The sequence below is a fragment of the Cricetulus griseus genome, chromosome 2 (assembly GCF_003668045.3).
Source record: "Cricetulus griseus strain 17A/GY chromosome 2, alternate assembly CriGri-PICRH-1.0, whole genome shotgun sequence".
Taxonomy (NCBI): domain Eukaryota; kingdom Metazoa; phylum Chordata; class Mammalia; order Rodentia; family Cricetidae; genus Cricetulus; species Cricetulus griseus.
Window position 1 is genome coordinate 420,313,973 of NC_048595.1, and position 17,019 is coordinate 420,330,991.

The 17,019-nt window shown below is 38.2% G+C and overlaps 1 protein-coding gene across 6 annotated transcripts in view; it reads left to right on the forward strand.

Moving 5' to 3' along the window:
- The window catches only part of Unc80 (unc-80 homolog, NALCN channel complex subunit), a 176,704-nt gene that overhangs the window by 37,448 nt on the left and 122,237 nt on the right, over nucleotides 1–17,019 (forward strand). For 5 of the 6 annotated variants that reach the window (XM_035441010.1, XM_035441013.1, XM_035441011.1 and 2 more), the window contains 7 exons: nucleotides 939–1,207; nucleotides 2,190–2,561; nucleotides 5,789–5,935; nucleotides 10,004–10,151; nucleotides 11,834–11,982; nucleotides 14,205–14,371; nucleotides 15,356–15,454. In XM_035441010.1, coding sequence (XP_035296901.1) covers nucleotides 939–1,207; nucleotides 2,190–2,561; nucleotides 5,789–5,935; nucleotides 10,004–10,151; nucleotides 11,834–11,982; nucleotides 14,205–14,371; nucleotides 15,356–15,454 — 1,351 coding nt within the window. The remainder of the gene's footprint in view (nucleotides 1–938; nucleotides 1,208–2,189; nucleotides 2,562–5,788; nucleotides 5,936–10,003; nucleotides 10,152–11,833; nucleotides 11,983–14,204; nucleotides 14,372–15,355; nucleotides 15,455–17,019) is intronic. The other variant, XM_035441015.1, reaches the window with a different exon arrangement.

Genomic DNA, 17,019 nt, shown 5'->3' on the forward strand with positions numbered 1-17,019 from the left:
AGATCATAAGCCCAAAGGCTGGAAAATGTCTAGATTCATTGCTTGTCCACCTCCAAGGCAGTGGGAAGGAAGTCTGTTCTCTCTAAGGTCACCAGCTTCTTTTTCTGACAGCTGCTGTTTCATCTTGGTGGTTTATGTGGAGCAAATGTGTGTCTCTGGTTGTTGCACAGCTTCTGACTCTTTACTTAGAACAGAATTATTTATTCTTTTCATTACTGTTACGCTCTTAAAGCAGCATAAACTTCATCCTTTGATCCCCTTTGTGCCCTAACTGTACCATAAGTATGCAATGGTATCGTTTGTCCATCATTACAAATCTCATTGCCATTACTCTTGTAGGAAAAAAAGAAATTTTTCTTTTATTCTTCAATACTTTAGATAAAAATCAATATTTTTAGAGTTGTATTTTTGTTGACTGTTTGGCAGTTTCATGTATGTGTACAATAGTTCTGATGACTCTCACCTCCCCAACCCCTCTCATCTCCTTCTGGTCTGTCAACACTTACGCATCCTCCCCACCTCCATTCCCACTAGTTTCTTTCTCAAGTTCTTGATGTTTGGTTTAACAAAGTGAAGTTTATTTAACAGCTATAAACTCATAGAAAAAGATCTCAAGTAAATCAATCTGTATCAACGGGCTGTCATATAGCAGTAAATAAAGTCTATGTAATATTATCAACTTGAGTCATCATTATGAAATTTAATAGCATCAGTCTCAATGAGAATGCTTGTGATCACAGTTTCCTATGCCCTTCGCTATCTGTCAGATATCAAATTGCCTCCACATCATTCCACACAAGTTGAATTGGCTTTGAGACTGTAAGTCCATTATCTTTAAAAGTTGTGATTGTGGTCACAATGTGAGAAATAGCACAACAGTCTAGCTGGTGTATCAGGTCCACACAAGGGAAACTGAAATCTTGCCCTTGTCTTCCCAGTGCGATCCCAGATCTCCACCATCACAGTTGCAACCTTCAACACTACTCTAGCATCCTTCAATGTAGGCTATGCAGACTTTTTCAGTGAGCATATGCGGAAGCTCTGCAGCCAGGTGCCTATCCCAGAGATGCCACACGAACCTCTGGCATGTGCAAACCTGCCACGAAGCCTCACGGACTCCTGCATTAACTACAGCTACCTGGAGGACACAGAACATATCGATGGGACCAACAACTTTGTCCATAAGAATGGCATGTTGGATCTTTCTGTAAGTGGTGGTACTTTTCCTTATGAAGACTAGAAAGACTTTAGTGTAATTTTTACAAGACTGCTTAACATGGGCATGTAGATATCTTAAAAAGTATTCACTGAATCTTAAAATGAAGAAGCAACCCATATAAAAATACCAAAGAGTATCAACAATCATACTTATACCTTTTGCCTTTTTACAAGTATTTTATTATATTTGATCTTATCTCAGAATCTTATCTCAGAAAACCTTAGTGAATCTGAATATACAAATGTAAATACATTTAAGTGTATCTCCACTATGCCTCTGTGTTTTTCTATAATAAAAGTAAGAAGTTCTTTTATTTTTCTTTAGTTATATAATCACCAGGACTATGAACCTCCCATGAAGCCAAAAGGAAAAGAAAATGAATAGCAGTCCTTGAAAGATTTAAGCTTTCATTCTCAGGAATGCCTGTTTTGAGTACAGTCATTAGCCAGTGAAAGGGTTATTATATTTTACAATTATATTTTACCAACATTCTTATTACACTCTATGGAACAGGGCTCAGCAAATAATTTAATATATTAAAATCAATAAAGGATTATAATTTAAACATGCAAATAGTATGCATTTAAAATTGAAGGTTAAATAATGATATAAGCACGGGGGAGTTATTGTTCCTGTGGTATAAGTGTAAGGAAGCCCTTGTTCTTTATTATTTGTGGGAAGCAGAATGCAGAGGATTAAAATGTTTTGTATTTAAAAAGTCAGTTAAGTGTTCATTTGGGCAAATGATTGTTTTTTCATTAACTCAATGTACTTCATTATCTCCCTCAACTATCTCTTTCTTGGCAAGACTGGAAGGCTTAATGAGCTACTAGATGACTTTAATTCTTCTGCCTGATATTTTATAACCATTTCTAATAGTGCCCAGTGAAATGGATTAAGCAGAATAAGAGACTTTTGGAAAAAGGAATGCGGGAAACTTCATTGTCCTGTGTTTACCTGTGTTCTGCAGGTGGTTCTGAAGGCTGTTTATCTTGTTCTTAACCATGACATCAGCTCTCGAATCTGTGATGTGGCACTAAACATCGTGGAATGTTTACTTCAACTTGGTGTAGTTCCCTGTGTAGAAAAGAATAGGAAGAAGAGTGAAAACAAGGAAAATGAGACTGTGGAAAAGAGACCAAGTGAGGGAACTTTCCAGTTCAAAGGCGTGTCTTCAAGTTCCACCAGTGGGTTTGGGGCCCCGTCTGCTAGTGGAGCTGGAGATGGTGGAGCAGGAGAAGGAGGAGGTGGAGATGGAGGAGGAGGAGGAGGAGGAGGTGGAGGAGATGGAGGAGGTGGTGGAGGTGGCCCTTATGAGAAGAATGAGAAGAACCAAGAGAAGGTATGGTTGAATTACCTGCTGTATCCTCAGGCAGTTCGTTGTCCAGAATTCTTTTCTGTTTGTGTGTGTGTGTGTGTGTGTGTGTGTGTGTGTGTGTGTGTGTGTGTGTGTGTGGTTTATTTCCCCCAGATATTTATTGATTAGAACAGCAATGAATCACTAGAGTCTATTCTACCAATAATGGTAGGAATCTCTTAATGAAGTGTTCAGCAGACATGTAGACACTTGGCTTCTAAACCCAAAAGTTAGTGTCACTCATTGGATGTTAGAACTGTTTTCTTGTTGTTGGTTGGTTGGTTTTTGTTTGTTTTGTTTTGTTTCTTGTTAATTTTATTTCTGGAAGATAATATCTCAAACCTACTATGTTATCATTAATTCAGTCTAACAGCAAAGATAGCCTCTTTCCCAAGGCTTTGCATAGTTGGCCTAATAGTGTATCAACAATCTGCTCAAACTCAATAAAAAATAGATTGAACAACAGACATTGACTTCTTGCATTTATGGACGCTGGAAAGTCCAAGGCTCCAGTGCCAGCAGGAGTTCCTGCAGCCTCTTCTCTGGGCTAGAAGGTGACTGCCATCACTGTGTGCTCACATGATCTCCTCTGTGCAAGTGCAGGCAAATGCTGGGAGATCTAGTTTCCCCATGAGGCTTCCTGGCTCTGGACACCAATGTCTAACATCATTTAATTCCAATTACCTCCTAAAGCCAGTCTCCAAATACCAACAGTTAAGGTTTTGGTGTTTGAATTTTGAGAGACATCTCTGTGGCTTTGGAGGCTGTCCTGGAACTAGCTCTTGTAGACCAGGCTGGTCTCTTACTTATGTATCATGTCTAAATATTATATTAACTGTATTTAATTAATAATCATGTAAAAATTATATAACTATAATTAAACAACTATATACAATTATTAGTTATAGTAATTATTACATTAAATATTATAGCATGATATAATAGATGTTGTTTTGACAAAAATAACCACATGGGGAATATTTAAAGGTCAAATTTAATGATCTCTAAAATAGCCACCAAGATGTAAATATTATGCAGTTACTTATCAAACTGCAATTAGACCTTAAGATCTACAAAGTCTATTCTACCTTAAAACAATCTGTTATTTTTGGTGGAATCAGAGTTTATTGACTTTTGCAACCTGCTATGGGGGACTCAAGAGAGAAAGGAATACGAATTTCTATTTCTTTATTGGCCACTAGCCTATAATAAGAGCTTAAAATACTCTTTAATAACTCTGATTTCTGCCTGTAGCTTGATACATCTTTCTTCATGTCTCCAGTGAAAGCAACCTAACTCCCAAGGACATCTGAAGGCCTAAAGAAATAAAACCTGGATGGATGTGTACAAAGAGTTTTCAGGACTAGAAATGCTTTTAAAGGGCATATAATAATTTTAAAATCTGTATAACTCAATCTTCCAAAGAAACCCTTGTCAGTGTGACCTTTTCCAAGGTGCTACTACAAAAAGCTGCAGTGTTCCTGGATTACCCAAATGTGCCCAACTAGGGGGACCAGTGAGGACACAAATCCAGTCAGTCTTAATCTCTCCTTACTTAGCCACCATTCTAGAACCTAGTCTACATAAAGTGACTCTGAACGACAGCAGTGACATCTGCCTAAAAGTAACACTGTTTTCCTCTCGTTGTGGGTGTCACATATGGTCAATTACCTCTCACAATATATGTTTGAGACAGGTATCAGCGCCGTTCTCTTTTTAGAGAGGACAGGGTTTTAAATATTAGTAGCTTGCCCAAGGTTACATAGCTGTTAAAGTTGAAGTTAAAATTTGAATCCAAACTAAAAATCATTTCTTGCTTAGCAAATAGATAGTTACAGAGTGTCCTTTGGACTCAGGATGATTCTTCAAAGTAGTAACCAGGTGATGCAAAGTGACCTTTAACCCCCTTCTTACTTTGTGCCCTGACTAGTCACTAGAGAAGGAATTCCTTCAGGCAAACAACCGAATGTTGGTTGGTCAATAGAGGCAGCTTCACATTTGGAGGAGGCCTTCAGTAGAGGCAGGTTAACCATTTCTACCAGCTCAGACATGTTTCATTCCTGAAGTGTGGCTCTCTAGGGCCCCATTCCACATCTGCTACCTGAGATTACAGACAAGAGGAGGAGGACCAGTTACATAATGTTAGGGAAGGAGAGACTCCACCTCACCATCTTAAGGCATATGATATTGCCCCTGGAACCCCCTTTTCCCCGTCACACCCTACCCACACTGGAGTATTCTTTCCATTTGTCAACCCGACATTGTGACTAATGGGAAAAACCCTCTTGATTGTGGAATAATTCCCTTGCACTATTTCATTTGGTCTGTATGGAAAACCTATGATACAGGGAGGATAGCCATTATCACCCTTACTCCACAGGCAGAAAGGTAAAACACAAAGAGAGTAATTTCTGCAGTTGTCTTGTATCACCATAAGCAACTAGGGCTGTGAGCTAGAATCCTGGCTCTTTGATATCAGCAATGCTGACAGTTAAACATGGTGAGAAGAACTAAGGAGCCTTCAGCTATTAAAAGATCATGGTCCTTCCACTGTGGGCTCAGCATTATTCCTCAGTAACAGCTTATTTTTTCTCCAATAGAAAGAATTCTAGTTCTTTTCTGGGATCCCTGTTTTCCCTTCCCCCAAAGTAAAAGGGACAAAAGATAAATTCATAATTTGTTCATCAGGAGGGCTTCCTGATGAACCATAAGAGGAGAGTCCAGCAGAATATTTGTTGAGTTCTATGCATTCTACTTTTTTATAATTATTATGTGTATTTCAATATGATGGAAGTAGGCCTTAGGAGATTTTTCTTCAAAATGTCTGTCTTAGTACCCTAAGATTCCCAAGTTCCCAACTGACAAACCTTGGTCAGTTTTGGGAAGCTAATGATTATCTTTGCCTGTGTTCACTGTTGATCATCCCATGTCTCTCTCTGGGTTGTAGTTCTAATCAGCCATCAAGGATATAAAAGTATGTCTTGTAATAAACTCATTCAAATTCTGTATAATCATAGGACATTCAGCATGCAGTTTCCTTCTGTTGGTTCATGTATGAGATTTTAGAAACGTGCATTTGTTGAACTCTTGACAGTTTTATTTTTTAAATTGCTATAACGCACATTAATTTTATGAAATAGAATTCGAGTACCAAAAAAAGCTTGGTGGCAAAGTCAACAGGCTTTTCTTTCTTTTTCAATCATGATTACTAGGATGAAAGTATACCTGTAAGCAACCATAGGCTTGCTCTTACTATGCTCATCAAAATAGTGAAGTCTTTGGGATGTGCCTATGGTTGTGGAGAGGGACACCGAGGGCTCTCTGGAGATCGTCTGAGACACCAGGTATTCCTAGAGAAAGTAAGAGAATTAAAGTAGATTCCATTTCCTCTCTTTCTCTCTCTCTTTCCTTCTTCCTAATGGGGAATGAGTCCTTTGACAATGAGGGTCAACGTTCCCTGAAAATATTGTATTTCATAGGCAATTAATACCATCTTTGGGTGAGGGAATTCCCACAAGGCATCTCAAGACATCTAAAAGCGAGGCATAGGAAAGTTTTAATTGGGAAAACTGGTCTGCCTCCTGCCTATTCCAGAGCATTTGTAAAAAGGGTGTAGAATCAGACTATCTAGATAGAAGTCTGAAAGAACTTTGCCCAGATGTATACATCTAGTAAACATCTGGTGGTCTGTGCAGAGGCTCCATCCATCATGTGGGTAGCAAAAAAGCATTTTACATTAGAAAAAGGGGTCAAAGACATTGATGTTCTTACTAAGAAATGGAAAGTGGCCCTTATTGAGACAAAACAGGACTGTAAAAGTAGCCAGGCCTCTGGCTGCTTTGCTTGAGAATGTCTGTCAACTTCTTTATGTTTGAGATCATGTTCCTTTGAACTGTATGAAACCTGAAACTCTGCACATGGGTGGCCATTGGACTGCATAACAGAATGTGGTTTATTACAGCTCACTTTCAATTGAATATACCAACTGTTACCTTCCCTCCTGACTTGAGCAACAACCCACCTTCAACATCCTGAGCCAGACAGGTTGCCTCATTTTTATATTGGATGTGAAATTATAGCAAACTATTCTTTTAAAAATGAAAATTTCATGCAAATTTGAGCACCAATCTCTTTGGCATATCTTTGCAGAGTTTTAGGATCAGGTCAAAATCTGATGCCTGCCCATTTTCTCTGGTGTAGGTTTTGTCATGAAATGTTCATACAGTGTTAGCATGCTAGATTTCTTGCTTAATGTATCATCTACCATCCATTGATTTATCCATTTCTCTTTATTTTATATTCAATTATGTTATAGCATTTTGATTTATTGTTTATATATGGGAGGTATAGTCACAGTGGTTAACTTTTAAATTCCCCAACTCAGACATTTTGACCAAGATCTAGATTTTGAGACTGAAAATTAAAAATAATAATAATAATAATTTAAAAACAATAATAAGGCAATAAAAGCTTCCCTTGAATCAGTCCTTATACATATGTATTTTTAATTCTGTTATAAGATGAATAAAACCTGTCAAGCCTCATGTAGAAGACCAGTTTCATGGAATTTGGCTTCAAATATAAAAAGGATCAGCTTCCTGGAGGTGTAAACTGGATTTGAGAACTATATTCTGTTTTTCTGAATTGATGAAAAGCAAAACCAGTTGGGTCAGAAAAGAGGTTACTGTCATTACATGGCCAAGAATATCTTGTTTCCTTGAGACTGGCCAGTCAATTTTCTAGACCTCTTCTGTACTCACTATAGAGATTATATGCACAGGTTTCAGAAGCATCCCCAGGAAAATGTCTAACTTAAGAACCATATATTTCTGTGTTTCGCTACCACCAAATTTTCAAACACAATCTTTCTTGAAAAGTTAAAAATATATCTCACCTTTAGACCAGACCATTGGGTTTTCTATATATATATATATATATATATATATATATATATATATATATTTTTTTTTTTTTTGAAAGAGAAGATTGCCATAGTGATATTCTCTAAATACCTAATGGTTCTAACACCAATAATAATCCATCGGTTATTAATATAATTTTGTTAGTAGTTCCAAATTATTGAAAAGAAATTTATTGATTAATACTTTTATATTTCTTGAAACTATAAAAAGTATCTAAAGGTTCTGACATGTAATTCCATTATTACTTCTTAGGTTATTAATCTAATGATTATCTAGTAGTTCTAAATTATTGAAAAGAATTGATTAATGTTTTTATATTTCTTGAAAAAATTAGGTTGTTTTCTCAGAATAAGAATTTTAAAGTCTAGAGAACCTTAAGCTTGTTTCAATATCCCACTGAACTCTAATAGCATTGCAGATAGACTTGTAGCTTCCACGGCAGAGATATGAGACTTTTTGATGTGTTTTATACAGAACATGAAGTAATTTTTACTTCAGAGATTTAGTTTTTTATTCTCTTTATAAATAAAACAGCGAAGATCTTTACAAATCATGCATGGAATGATAATTGAATTAATACAGACCACATTGTACTTAAGTGCTTTGTACAACACTTTTTCACAAAGTAGCATCTGTTCTATAAAAACAAAATAGCAACAACAAAAAACATGACTCCCTTTAAGATACGGTAACTAGAAAGCTCTCTGGGGAAAAAAATCCTGATTTCAAATCTTCTAAAACATAGTGAAGGGAGAATGAAAAAAAAATCTCTCTGTGATACAGACAGATTATAGCAAGATCATACCAAAAAGTTTATCCAGTGAATTCCAAACTCCTACTATTTGTTTTTGTCTTTGTTTTCCTTTTAAATTCCCAAGTACCTTTCCTGGGTCACAACCATATCAAATAGTAACGCAACTTCAGTTTTCTTCTAGGTCACTACTAAAAACATCAATAAAATTCCAGTTCTCAGGGTTCACCTCCCTCAATGCCTATACTGACTACAAAGCTTTCCATCCTAAAGGTGGTCTCCCCAAGCTGCATCACCTTTCTCAATCCTTTAGCCATTTCTCTTAGCCCAGAAACCTCCTCCATTTCCCCATTCCATCCCATCTTCAAGACTTTTCTTGTTTCTCTTTTGCTCATATAGCCTTTTCAAGATACCAGTAAATCTATTGTATCAGTCGTATCAACTCCTTGTTATGAGTGGCTGGTATCTGAGTATAGTTCTCCAAGACCATCAGTGTCTGAAGTGTTGAGACTGGCTATTTTACAGGAGACCTAATTACACCTTAGTAGACAAGACCCAGACTCCTGGTATTGACTCTACTGAAGAATTTACAGTATCAGCTTGGATAAAACCCTTAATTTCCTTAGACCTCAGTTTCTTCAAATTCAAGAAATAGACAATCAGCAAATAACAAAGTCAGACATGGTGACTTATCATGCAAGAAATGAGTATTTTAGAGCAAAAGCACTGTGCACACGAGGCTTATCTTAATAGTAGGAGAACTCTGGCAGCCTCCTAGTGTTCCCAGTAGCATGAGAATATTCTGTCTGAAACCTCTACTGTCAGTGATTGTGACTTTGTTGCTGATGGTAGAAATTATTCTCCTTTACTTTGCAAGGAGGCAAGATTATTTGCTAGATCATAGGAAATACATTGTTATTTTTGAGCAGAAGGACCATGTCTCGAGACCAAATTCTATTTAAATACCATACTTTCACATTCAAATTCAGATAACTAATACATGAATACAACATTTTATGCCTCTTATATGTTCTAAGGAACTTTTTCCCTCTTGGCCATAGAAGAGATCACCGTACAACTGTGGCTATAGCTCATTTGGTAGAGTGCTTGTCTAGCATCTTTGATGCCCTGAGTAAAATATCCAGTAGCACATTAGCAGGGTGTGACGGTGTAATTCCAGAATTCAGAAGGTGAATGCAGGACAATTTGAAGTTCAAGGTCATCCTCAGCTATATAAAGACTCCAAGGCCATAATAGGTTACTTGAGGTTCTGTCTAAAAAAAAAAAAAAAAAAAAAAAAAAAAAAAAAAATAATTAATCAAAAACTGTGAAAGGCCACTCAGTGTCTGTGCAGGAAAGCTGTGTGCTTCTCCAGTTACACAAAGCCTTTGGGTTTTTCTAAGAGTGGACTATGGATTCTATGGCTTACTTCAATTTTAATTCTTGAGTTATTTTTATTAGATCTTAAAATCTTGACCTTGGTGAAAAGACTGAGTTCTTCTGGGACCAGCCTTTAACATTAGCTGTGAGTTTTTCCGAGGAGTGGTTTTTCCAAGTACAAGCTCCTTCGGACTGCCTAATTGGCTTCTGCCCACTTCTCATTCAAACAACTTGGCCTAGCATGGGGAGTACCTGGCAGCTGTATGAGGGAGTGGGTGGGAGTCTTTGGCTTCTGCAACTTTTGTCTCTGACTAACGGTGTCTGGAGCTTAAGCTGGTACTTGTGACTTTTTCACTTTTCTTCCTTCATTGCAGGCCCAGAGCTGCCTCACTAAGCTATACAAGCTAGATAAGATGCAGTTCCGACAAACCATGAGGGACTATGTGAACAAGGACTCTCTCAATAATGTAGTGGACTTCTTGCATGCTTTGCTAGGATTTTGTATGGAGCCAGTCACTGACAGTAAGTAAAACCAACTCCAAGTTCGAGGAGCAGGCACCGTGAGGTGAAGCAGGTAGTGTTTCCCTGGCACACTCAGTATCTGGGGCCAGAACTCGGAGAAGAAAAATATTTATGCATGCCTGTTCACCTGCACTCATATATGTGTGTGGGATTGTGTGTAATAGAAACAAGAGATGCCTTCAAACTATCTTATGACACAATGATTTCCTCACAAGTTAATTTACCTCATTGAATAGGAATTTGGTAGCTCTGTCTCCCACCTGACCTGTGCATGACATTGGAGACCAACATCAAAAGATAAGGAAATATATTTACTAGTGTACCAAGTATGAAATGAGTGCCTACAATATGCCACTGTTAGTGTCTGATATTTTACATAATAAACTAAGAAAAAATGTAATTAGCATAAACACTGCAGTGACATACCTGGCACTTATAGACTTAGTTTACTTAAATTAGGCAAATATAGAGACCCACAGTTATTTATACTTCAGTGGCTTTAGAAAAAGCATGAAGGCCTAAACTGCAGGGTGAAAGTAGAAAGAGCCAGTCACATTTGTACAAAATGAACTCCTTTGGGACCTTCTGAATGCAGACACGTTAAGAAACTGGCACCCAGGTTTAATCAAATGCATATTTTGAATTGAGCTTTGAAAGAAATGCCTTTTTAGCATCGATTCATTGCTCATATGATGCATGAATGGAGTTGACTAATTTATGGTAAAATCATCTGTGTGTTAAGAAGCAAATTTTTCCTGGTTGGGTCCTAGTCTTTTTGTCTAGTTATCACACTAAGAGAAAATATTCCTTGTAGACCCCCTGGAATAATCTATTCTCTCAGAGCTAGTTTAAACTAACCATTTTATAAATTTGAAAACATTGAAGTGAGGTTTGTCATCGAGATATTTGAAAGAAAATCCATATTATAAACTTAATGCACTCTCTCCCCTCATCTCTAGTTTGAGATAAGAATTCTAAGCACACACTGCAGTATTCCTTTCCATATTGTAAATCTAGAGATAAATCCTTATCAATTGGTCCAGACAGAGAAAGGTTGATAATCAAGCGTGCTATGTTCCTCCGAGGATTCTTGAGCTGTAAAGTGAGTCACAGTGAATCAGATGGGCAGCACAGTTCCTTATCCATCAATCTGACAGCTGTACATGTTCTCACAATCTATAGCAGGCTCACAGGTCATGAGGATTCCTTTTGCAAAGTCACAGAATACATGTGTGTCCTCTGAAGATCTATGGATATGAAGAAAAAAAAAAAAAAGGCCGTAAAATACCATGGAGGTTCACAGCCTTTTAGTGTCCAGCATTTTTCATGCTGTGTTAAGGAGGTTACTCTGAGGGAGAGTGAAGTGTTTCCCCTCGTATTCCTTCCTCCTCCCTCCCTTCCTCTCTCTCTGTCTCTCTGTCTCTCCCGCTCTCTTTCAACCCCCCTTTCCTTTCTATTATTAACCAACCCAAATGCTCCTCTGCAAGTACCATGTCAGAGCACAGGCTGTGACATAGACTTGTGTTTTTCTAATCTGCACAGGGATCATTACACCGGGGTATCTTTAATCACCCGTGCCAGCACTATCACAGGGGACCTCCCAGGTTCCTAGCTGCCCAACACTTCTTTACATCTTTCAGCTGTGTAGCTTACTGCCTTTTACATGTGTCTTTGCATTCCAGACAAAGCTGGATTTGGAAATAACTTCACCACAGTGGACAACAAATCCACAGCCCAAAATGTAGAAGGCATTATCGTTGGTGCCATGTTCAAGTCCCTCATCACACGCTGTGCCTCAACCACTCATGAGCTACACAGCCCTGAGAATCTGGTGAGAAGCATCTCCCCTTCCTAACAGCAGCTCTCAGCTGTTCCTTTCCCCCCCTGTCCTAATAGCAGCTCTCATTCTGTGACCTGGAAGAAGGAAAGCCGAAGTCTTAAAGTCACAGTATCCATTTTTCCCAATGTCACCCCTAAGTCACCATGGTGCCCTAACCCTTTGTCCTACCTATAGATTGATTTATCTTCGCCCTCCATCTCACAAGCTTGTGTAGAGAGTAGTAAAAGGATTACAGGTACTTTTAGCCTTTCAGAAAGGCTATTGGTTCATGAAATATGAAAGGATGTCACTCCAAGAATTAATTGAAACTGTATTTTTAAGAATTCATATTGCCAGGCGGTGGTGGCGCATGCCTTTAATCCCAGCACTCGGGAGGCAGAGGCAGGCCGATCTCTGTGAGTTCGAGACCAGCCTGGTCTACAAGAGCTAGTTCCAGGACAGCCTCCAAAGCCACAGAGAAACCTTGTCTCGAAAAAAAAAAAAAAGAATTCATCAAATATGCTATTGAAATTTGTTTCACTTTCTTTTATTGAATATTATAATCTTTATCTGTCCTTCATAAAAGCCATGTGGTAATTAATCAAATGAAATTGCAAGTAGTGTCAGAAGAAAACTATTATGAAATGTCCAAGTCCTGCCAAGGAAAACAGGATGTCTTGAGATGCTCAGTGTAGAAATAGGAAGACAAATTTGACACAGATAGGTGAATCCCGGTCCCTTTGGGGAGGAGGTCCCATTCCTCCTATATCTGTTAGCTACTATGATTTCTATATAAAAATGAGCCCATTTACACATATGGACCCTATTTTACTAAATGGAGGACATTTATTTTATTTTATTCTAAACTGCAAGGTGGTTCATTTCAGATAAACATAATTTTCACAAACAAGTGAAATTTACATTTGCTGATGGTCAGTGGCAACCCAGCATTTGATCTTGGACCTCAAGTGTAACACAGGCACCATTCATGCATTCCTTTTGGTCCTAGCTAAACTTGATTTTTAGAGTTGATTATAGTGCATGTGAGTTCTTACCAATCTTTATGTACAACTTCATACATAGAAAAAATATTAAATTCTTTAGTTATCCATAGGCTTACCTTTGAACTCCTAGCCCATGAGAGTAACGAGTCATTCTTAGGTTGTCTACTCCACAAAGTCTCCAGCAGTGTCCACAGTGAGTCGCCACAGACCCCAGCCATTCCTATGTAGCTATTATTTACCATAGTGCTCTCTGCTGATGTATAGGCCTGTGCATACCCTGGTGAAAATGGAAACTTTGCTCTTAGCTGGCTTTCTCTTTCATGGATGAGCAAATGAAGAGCAGAGCGAGGGCCTCAGGGCCCTGCTTCCCACAGGCCGAAATGGAGGCCGTTTCTGTTGTCCTCAAGGATCCTTCCTTCTGCCTCCCTGAAGATCATGGGCATAGTTGTCCCATGGTACTAGGGTTTTAAAAAACAAAGATAACAAGCTAAATTTTTTTTATGTTTCTAGATTCTGTTTTACCACAAAGACCTAGAATATAGTAACTACCACTTTAAAGAAGGGAGGCAGGGATGTAGGTATTGAGAGAAACACTTGGTATCTCAAGGAAAAATAAGTGTAAGCACATTTTTTAAATGTCAACCCAGCAGTGTGCCAGCATTATAGCCCCTTCTGCACAGTCTTAGTTAGATTCATGGTCATGCTCACACTCAATGTGGCTACAGCATACATCTCATTTACTAACTATGTCCAGGAAAGTTCATCACCCTATGAATGAATAATCAGGCTTTGTTAGCTGTAGCTAAATGAATTATTTAACATTTTACAATAATAACCCAGACCATTTGGAGAAGCTGATTAGACGTGAGTGCCATTTTTCCTTCAGGCAAAAAATAAAGTTCTCTTCAGAACTCAGAATTAAGAGAGAAAATTTGGGAATCCAATGTTAAAGAGTGTAGACTGATGTCTTTCTAGTGGTATAGCTGACTCTAAGAATTTGAAGCTTGCTAGCCATCCTCTCCTGTAGCGAATACGAAGGGTAGCATTCTCACATAGGAGCAAGGGGAAAAACAAACACATCCATTACCACATCAGCGGTTTGCTGTCATCTTTTCCTGACTTCACTGCTCATCAAAGCCCAACCAATTGACTTCTCTCCCTAGCACATCTAACCACACAGCTATCTGGTTAGCTTTACTGATCACAAACCCTCTTCTTGCCTTCAAACAGGGACTGTACTGTGATATCCGCCAGCTGGTGCAGTTTATCAAAGAAGCTCATGGGAATGTCTTCAGGAGAGTGGCTCTTAGTGCTCTGCTTGACAGCGCTGAAAAGTTAGCACCGGGGAAAAAGGTGGAGGAGAATGGACAGGAGTCTAAGCCTGCAGGCGGTAAAAGGTTGGAAGTTTGAGCTCTGTGAATGTCAGTGTTTGCGAACTGTCAGAAGAATGTTATTCTTTATCCCTTTATTGTACTGTCTGTGTGCTTCCTGATACGGTACAAAGTTGGGACAGGGATGGTAAAGCTATCTCCTACAACTGGTATCACTGACGTAGTGCAACCGAAGCTTTAAAAGAAAGGATTCGTAAAGGTGGAAACTTTGGGATAATTGGGTTGCAAAGATTGCCCCCATGACTAGATTAGTGTTTTCATAGATTATCATGGAAGTGACTTCGTTAAGAGAGTGAGCATTCTATGGACAGCTAACTGTTTTGCCATGTGATGCCCTGTACCATGCTTTGCCATAGCAACACAGTAAGATGCCATCATCACCTGCCTTTGGCAGAGCCATGAGCTAAATAAATCTCTATTGTTTCTTTAAAAAAAATGGAATGAACTCACATACTCAAATTTCATCCTATATTTCTTGATGACATAGTGAAAAGTTATCTTTGTTGTAGTCTTTTTAAAATAATTTATATTTTACCATGTTCTTTTGTTCAGTAAATAGTATTCTAGAGGTAGTAAAAACATAAATTGCTGGGCTGAGACAGCTCAGTATTAGTAAAGTACTTACTTAGCTTGGATTCAGTTTCCAATACTCCAGGAAAAAACTGTTCAGCAATACCTTGTGGTATATCCTTCCAGTAACTCTGCATTTATTTTCATGCCTACTGTATTTTAGACAGCCCTAACAGGGAGTAAAAGAAGCCCTTAAGCTAAAACTTTCACTTGCATCTAATGCCTCAGCTTGCCATAGTGAAATACTGCCTGCCATGGTGAGGAATAAGGTAGTGAGTCTAGTAGTAAACTATAAATTCCACACAAATTGGACTCGTGGTGAGAAGTGGTAACAACCAGATCTGTTGTCCATAGAAGAGGCATCTGAAAGAGTAAACAGTGGTACTCCATTGTGACTGGTGGAATGTGCCATTTGTACAGGTCGGAGGCAGGAAGCATTGCAGATAAAGGCCAGGTATCTTCTGCACCCGAGGAATGTCGAAGCTTCATGTCTGGTCGCCCCTCACAGACACCAGAACAGTAAGTAGAATTGAGTTTCATCTCAAACACAGAGAGTTGGGCACTTCGTGTGAAAGAAAGTTTACTTTCTAAACTGTTTTGGGGTTTTTGTTTGTTTCTATATTTGTTTTCTTTTTTATTAGTTTGCTCTCATTTCCTTGAAACATTACCCTCTGCCCTTACAATTATATTCCCAATGCCACCAATTGCTCCAGGTGAGGCCATATAACAACCTTTGTGCCTGTTGGAAGGCTCTCTAACTGTATTTTCCATCTTGCCTTTCTTGTACCTCTGCATTTCACTATGCAATAATAAACATGAAAGATAGTGTGCATGGGAGGTATCAATCATATCCTTTCTTGTATAAAGTCACAATTTTAAAGTGGACGAGTTACTCTTCAATATACTCAATGAACACTCTTTTTTCCCATAAAAGAAAAAAAGTAGGGTATATTCCAAAAGTACTGAATTTTAGCTGGAATGTAGACTCTATTCCACAGCTCTGAAGTCTTAGAACCATTCCAGTGTCTTAACCTCAGTTTGTCTCTGGTTTTCATACTGACAAAAACCAAAAGCATCTTCAAATTAGTGAGCACAAAAGATGTGAGGTTAGTGCAGACATTAAATACATAGCTTAGGCCCATGGAAGGCCCATATCATTCATTTTTCTTTGGGGAATTATTTACGCACAAGTAGAGTGATCTACATTTCAAACATACTTCTGTAATTCCCCAAACCCTTATTCAATATATTCTAGCAATTCTGCAGAATATTCTAGGTATAGGGTATCCTTCCTGTATACCTAGGCATATTAGGTATAACTGATATTCCTGCATTAGGTATACCTGCATAACTAGGAAAATTAAAGGCAAGAAGCCAACATCCATCAAACACAGGACTATGGAATTTAAATCTTCAAAACCACAAATGCCCACACAGTTCATATGTGTTTCAGAATCTTAGAGATTGTGTCTTTTAGCATAGACAGTCAAGTCAATGGACCCAGTACCACACATATTTATTGCTAAAGCTCTAGTATCAAGATGGAGCTTTGCTCATTGTAGAAAAATAGTACATACATTTCAAGAATAAATGAATTATATGCATTCAATGGATGAAGGATGTGCAAGATTTAGAGGCTAGAACTGTCAGACTACCAGTAAGCTTTCATTTCGTTTTCTTTAACTTCCTTCCTCAAAATTAAACCTAACATTTTCCTTTAAGGAAATCCTCAAAGACATGGCAAGGGTCCAAATTTAGCAACAAAGGGGGCATAAAGAATTGGTAAAATAAGTTCCATGTCCAAGTGGCCAGAGGACCCCATTAAAAGACATTACAGGAAACATGATCCCCCCCCCACACACACACAATTGACATTGGCAACTATTGAAGTAATCTGATAAATGAGAATGTTCTAAAATAGAATTTAGATTTTAAAAATAAAATTGGCTATGCTAACACATGTTCAGGTTTGGGTTTTTTTTTTTTTTTTTTAACTCCAGATATTCTCTTTGTTCGGTGTTCTGTAGACACATCAAATTCCTCTGTATTTGGCATATGTCTGTTTTAATATGCCTTGCCATTAA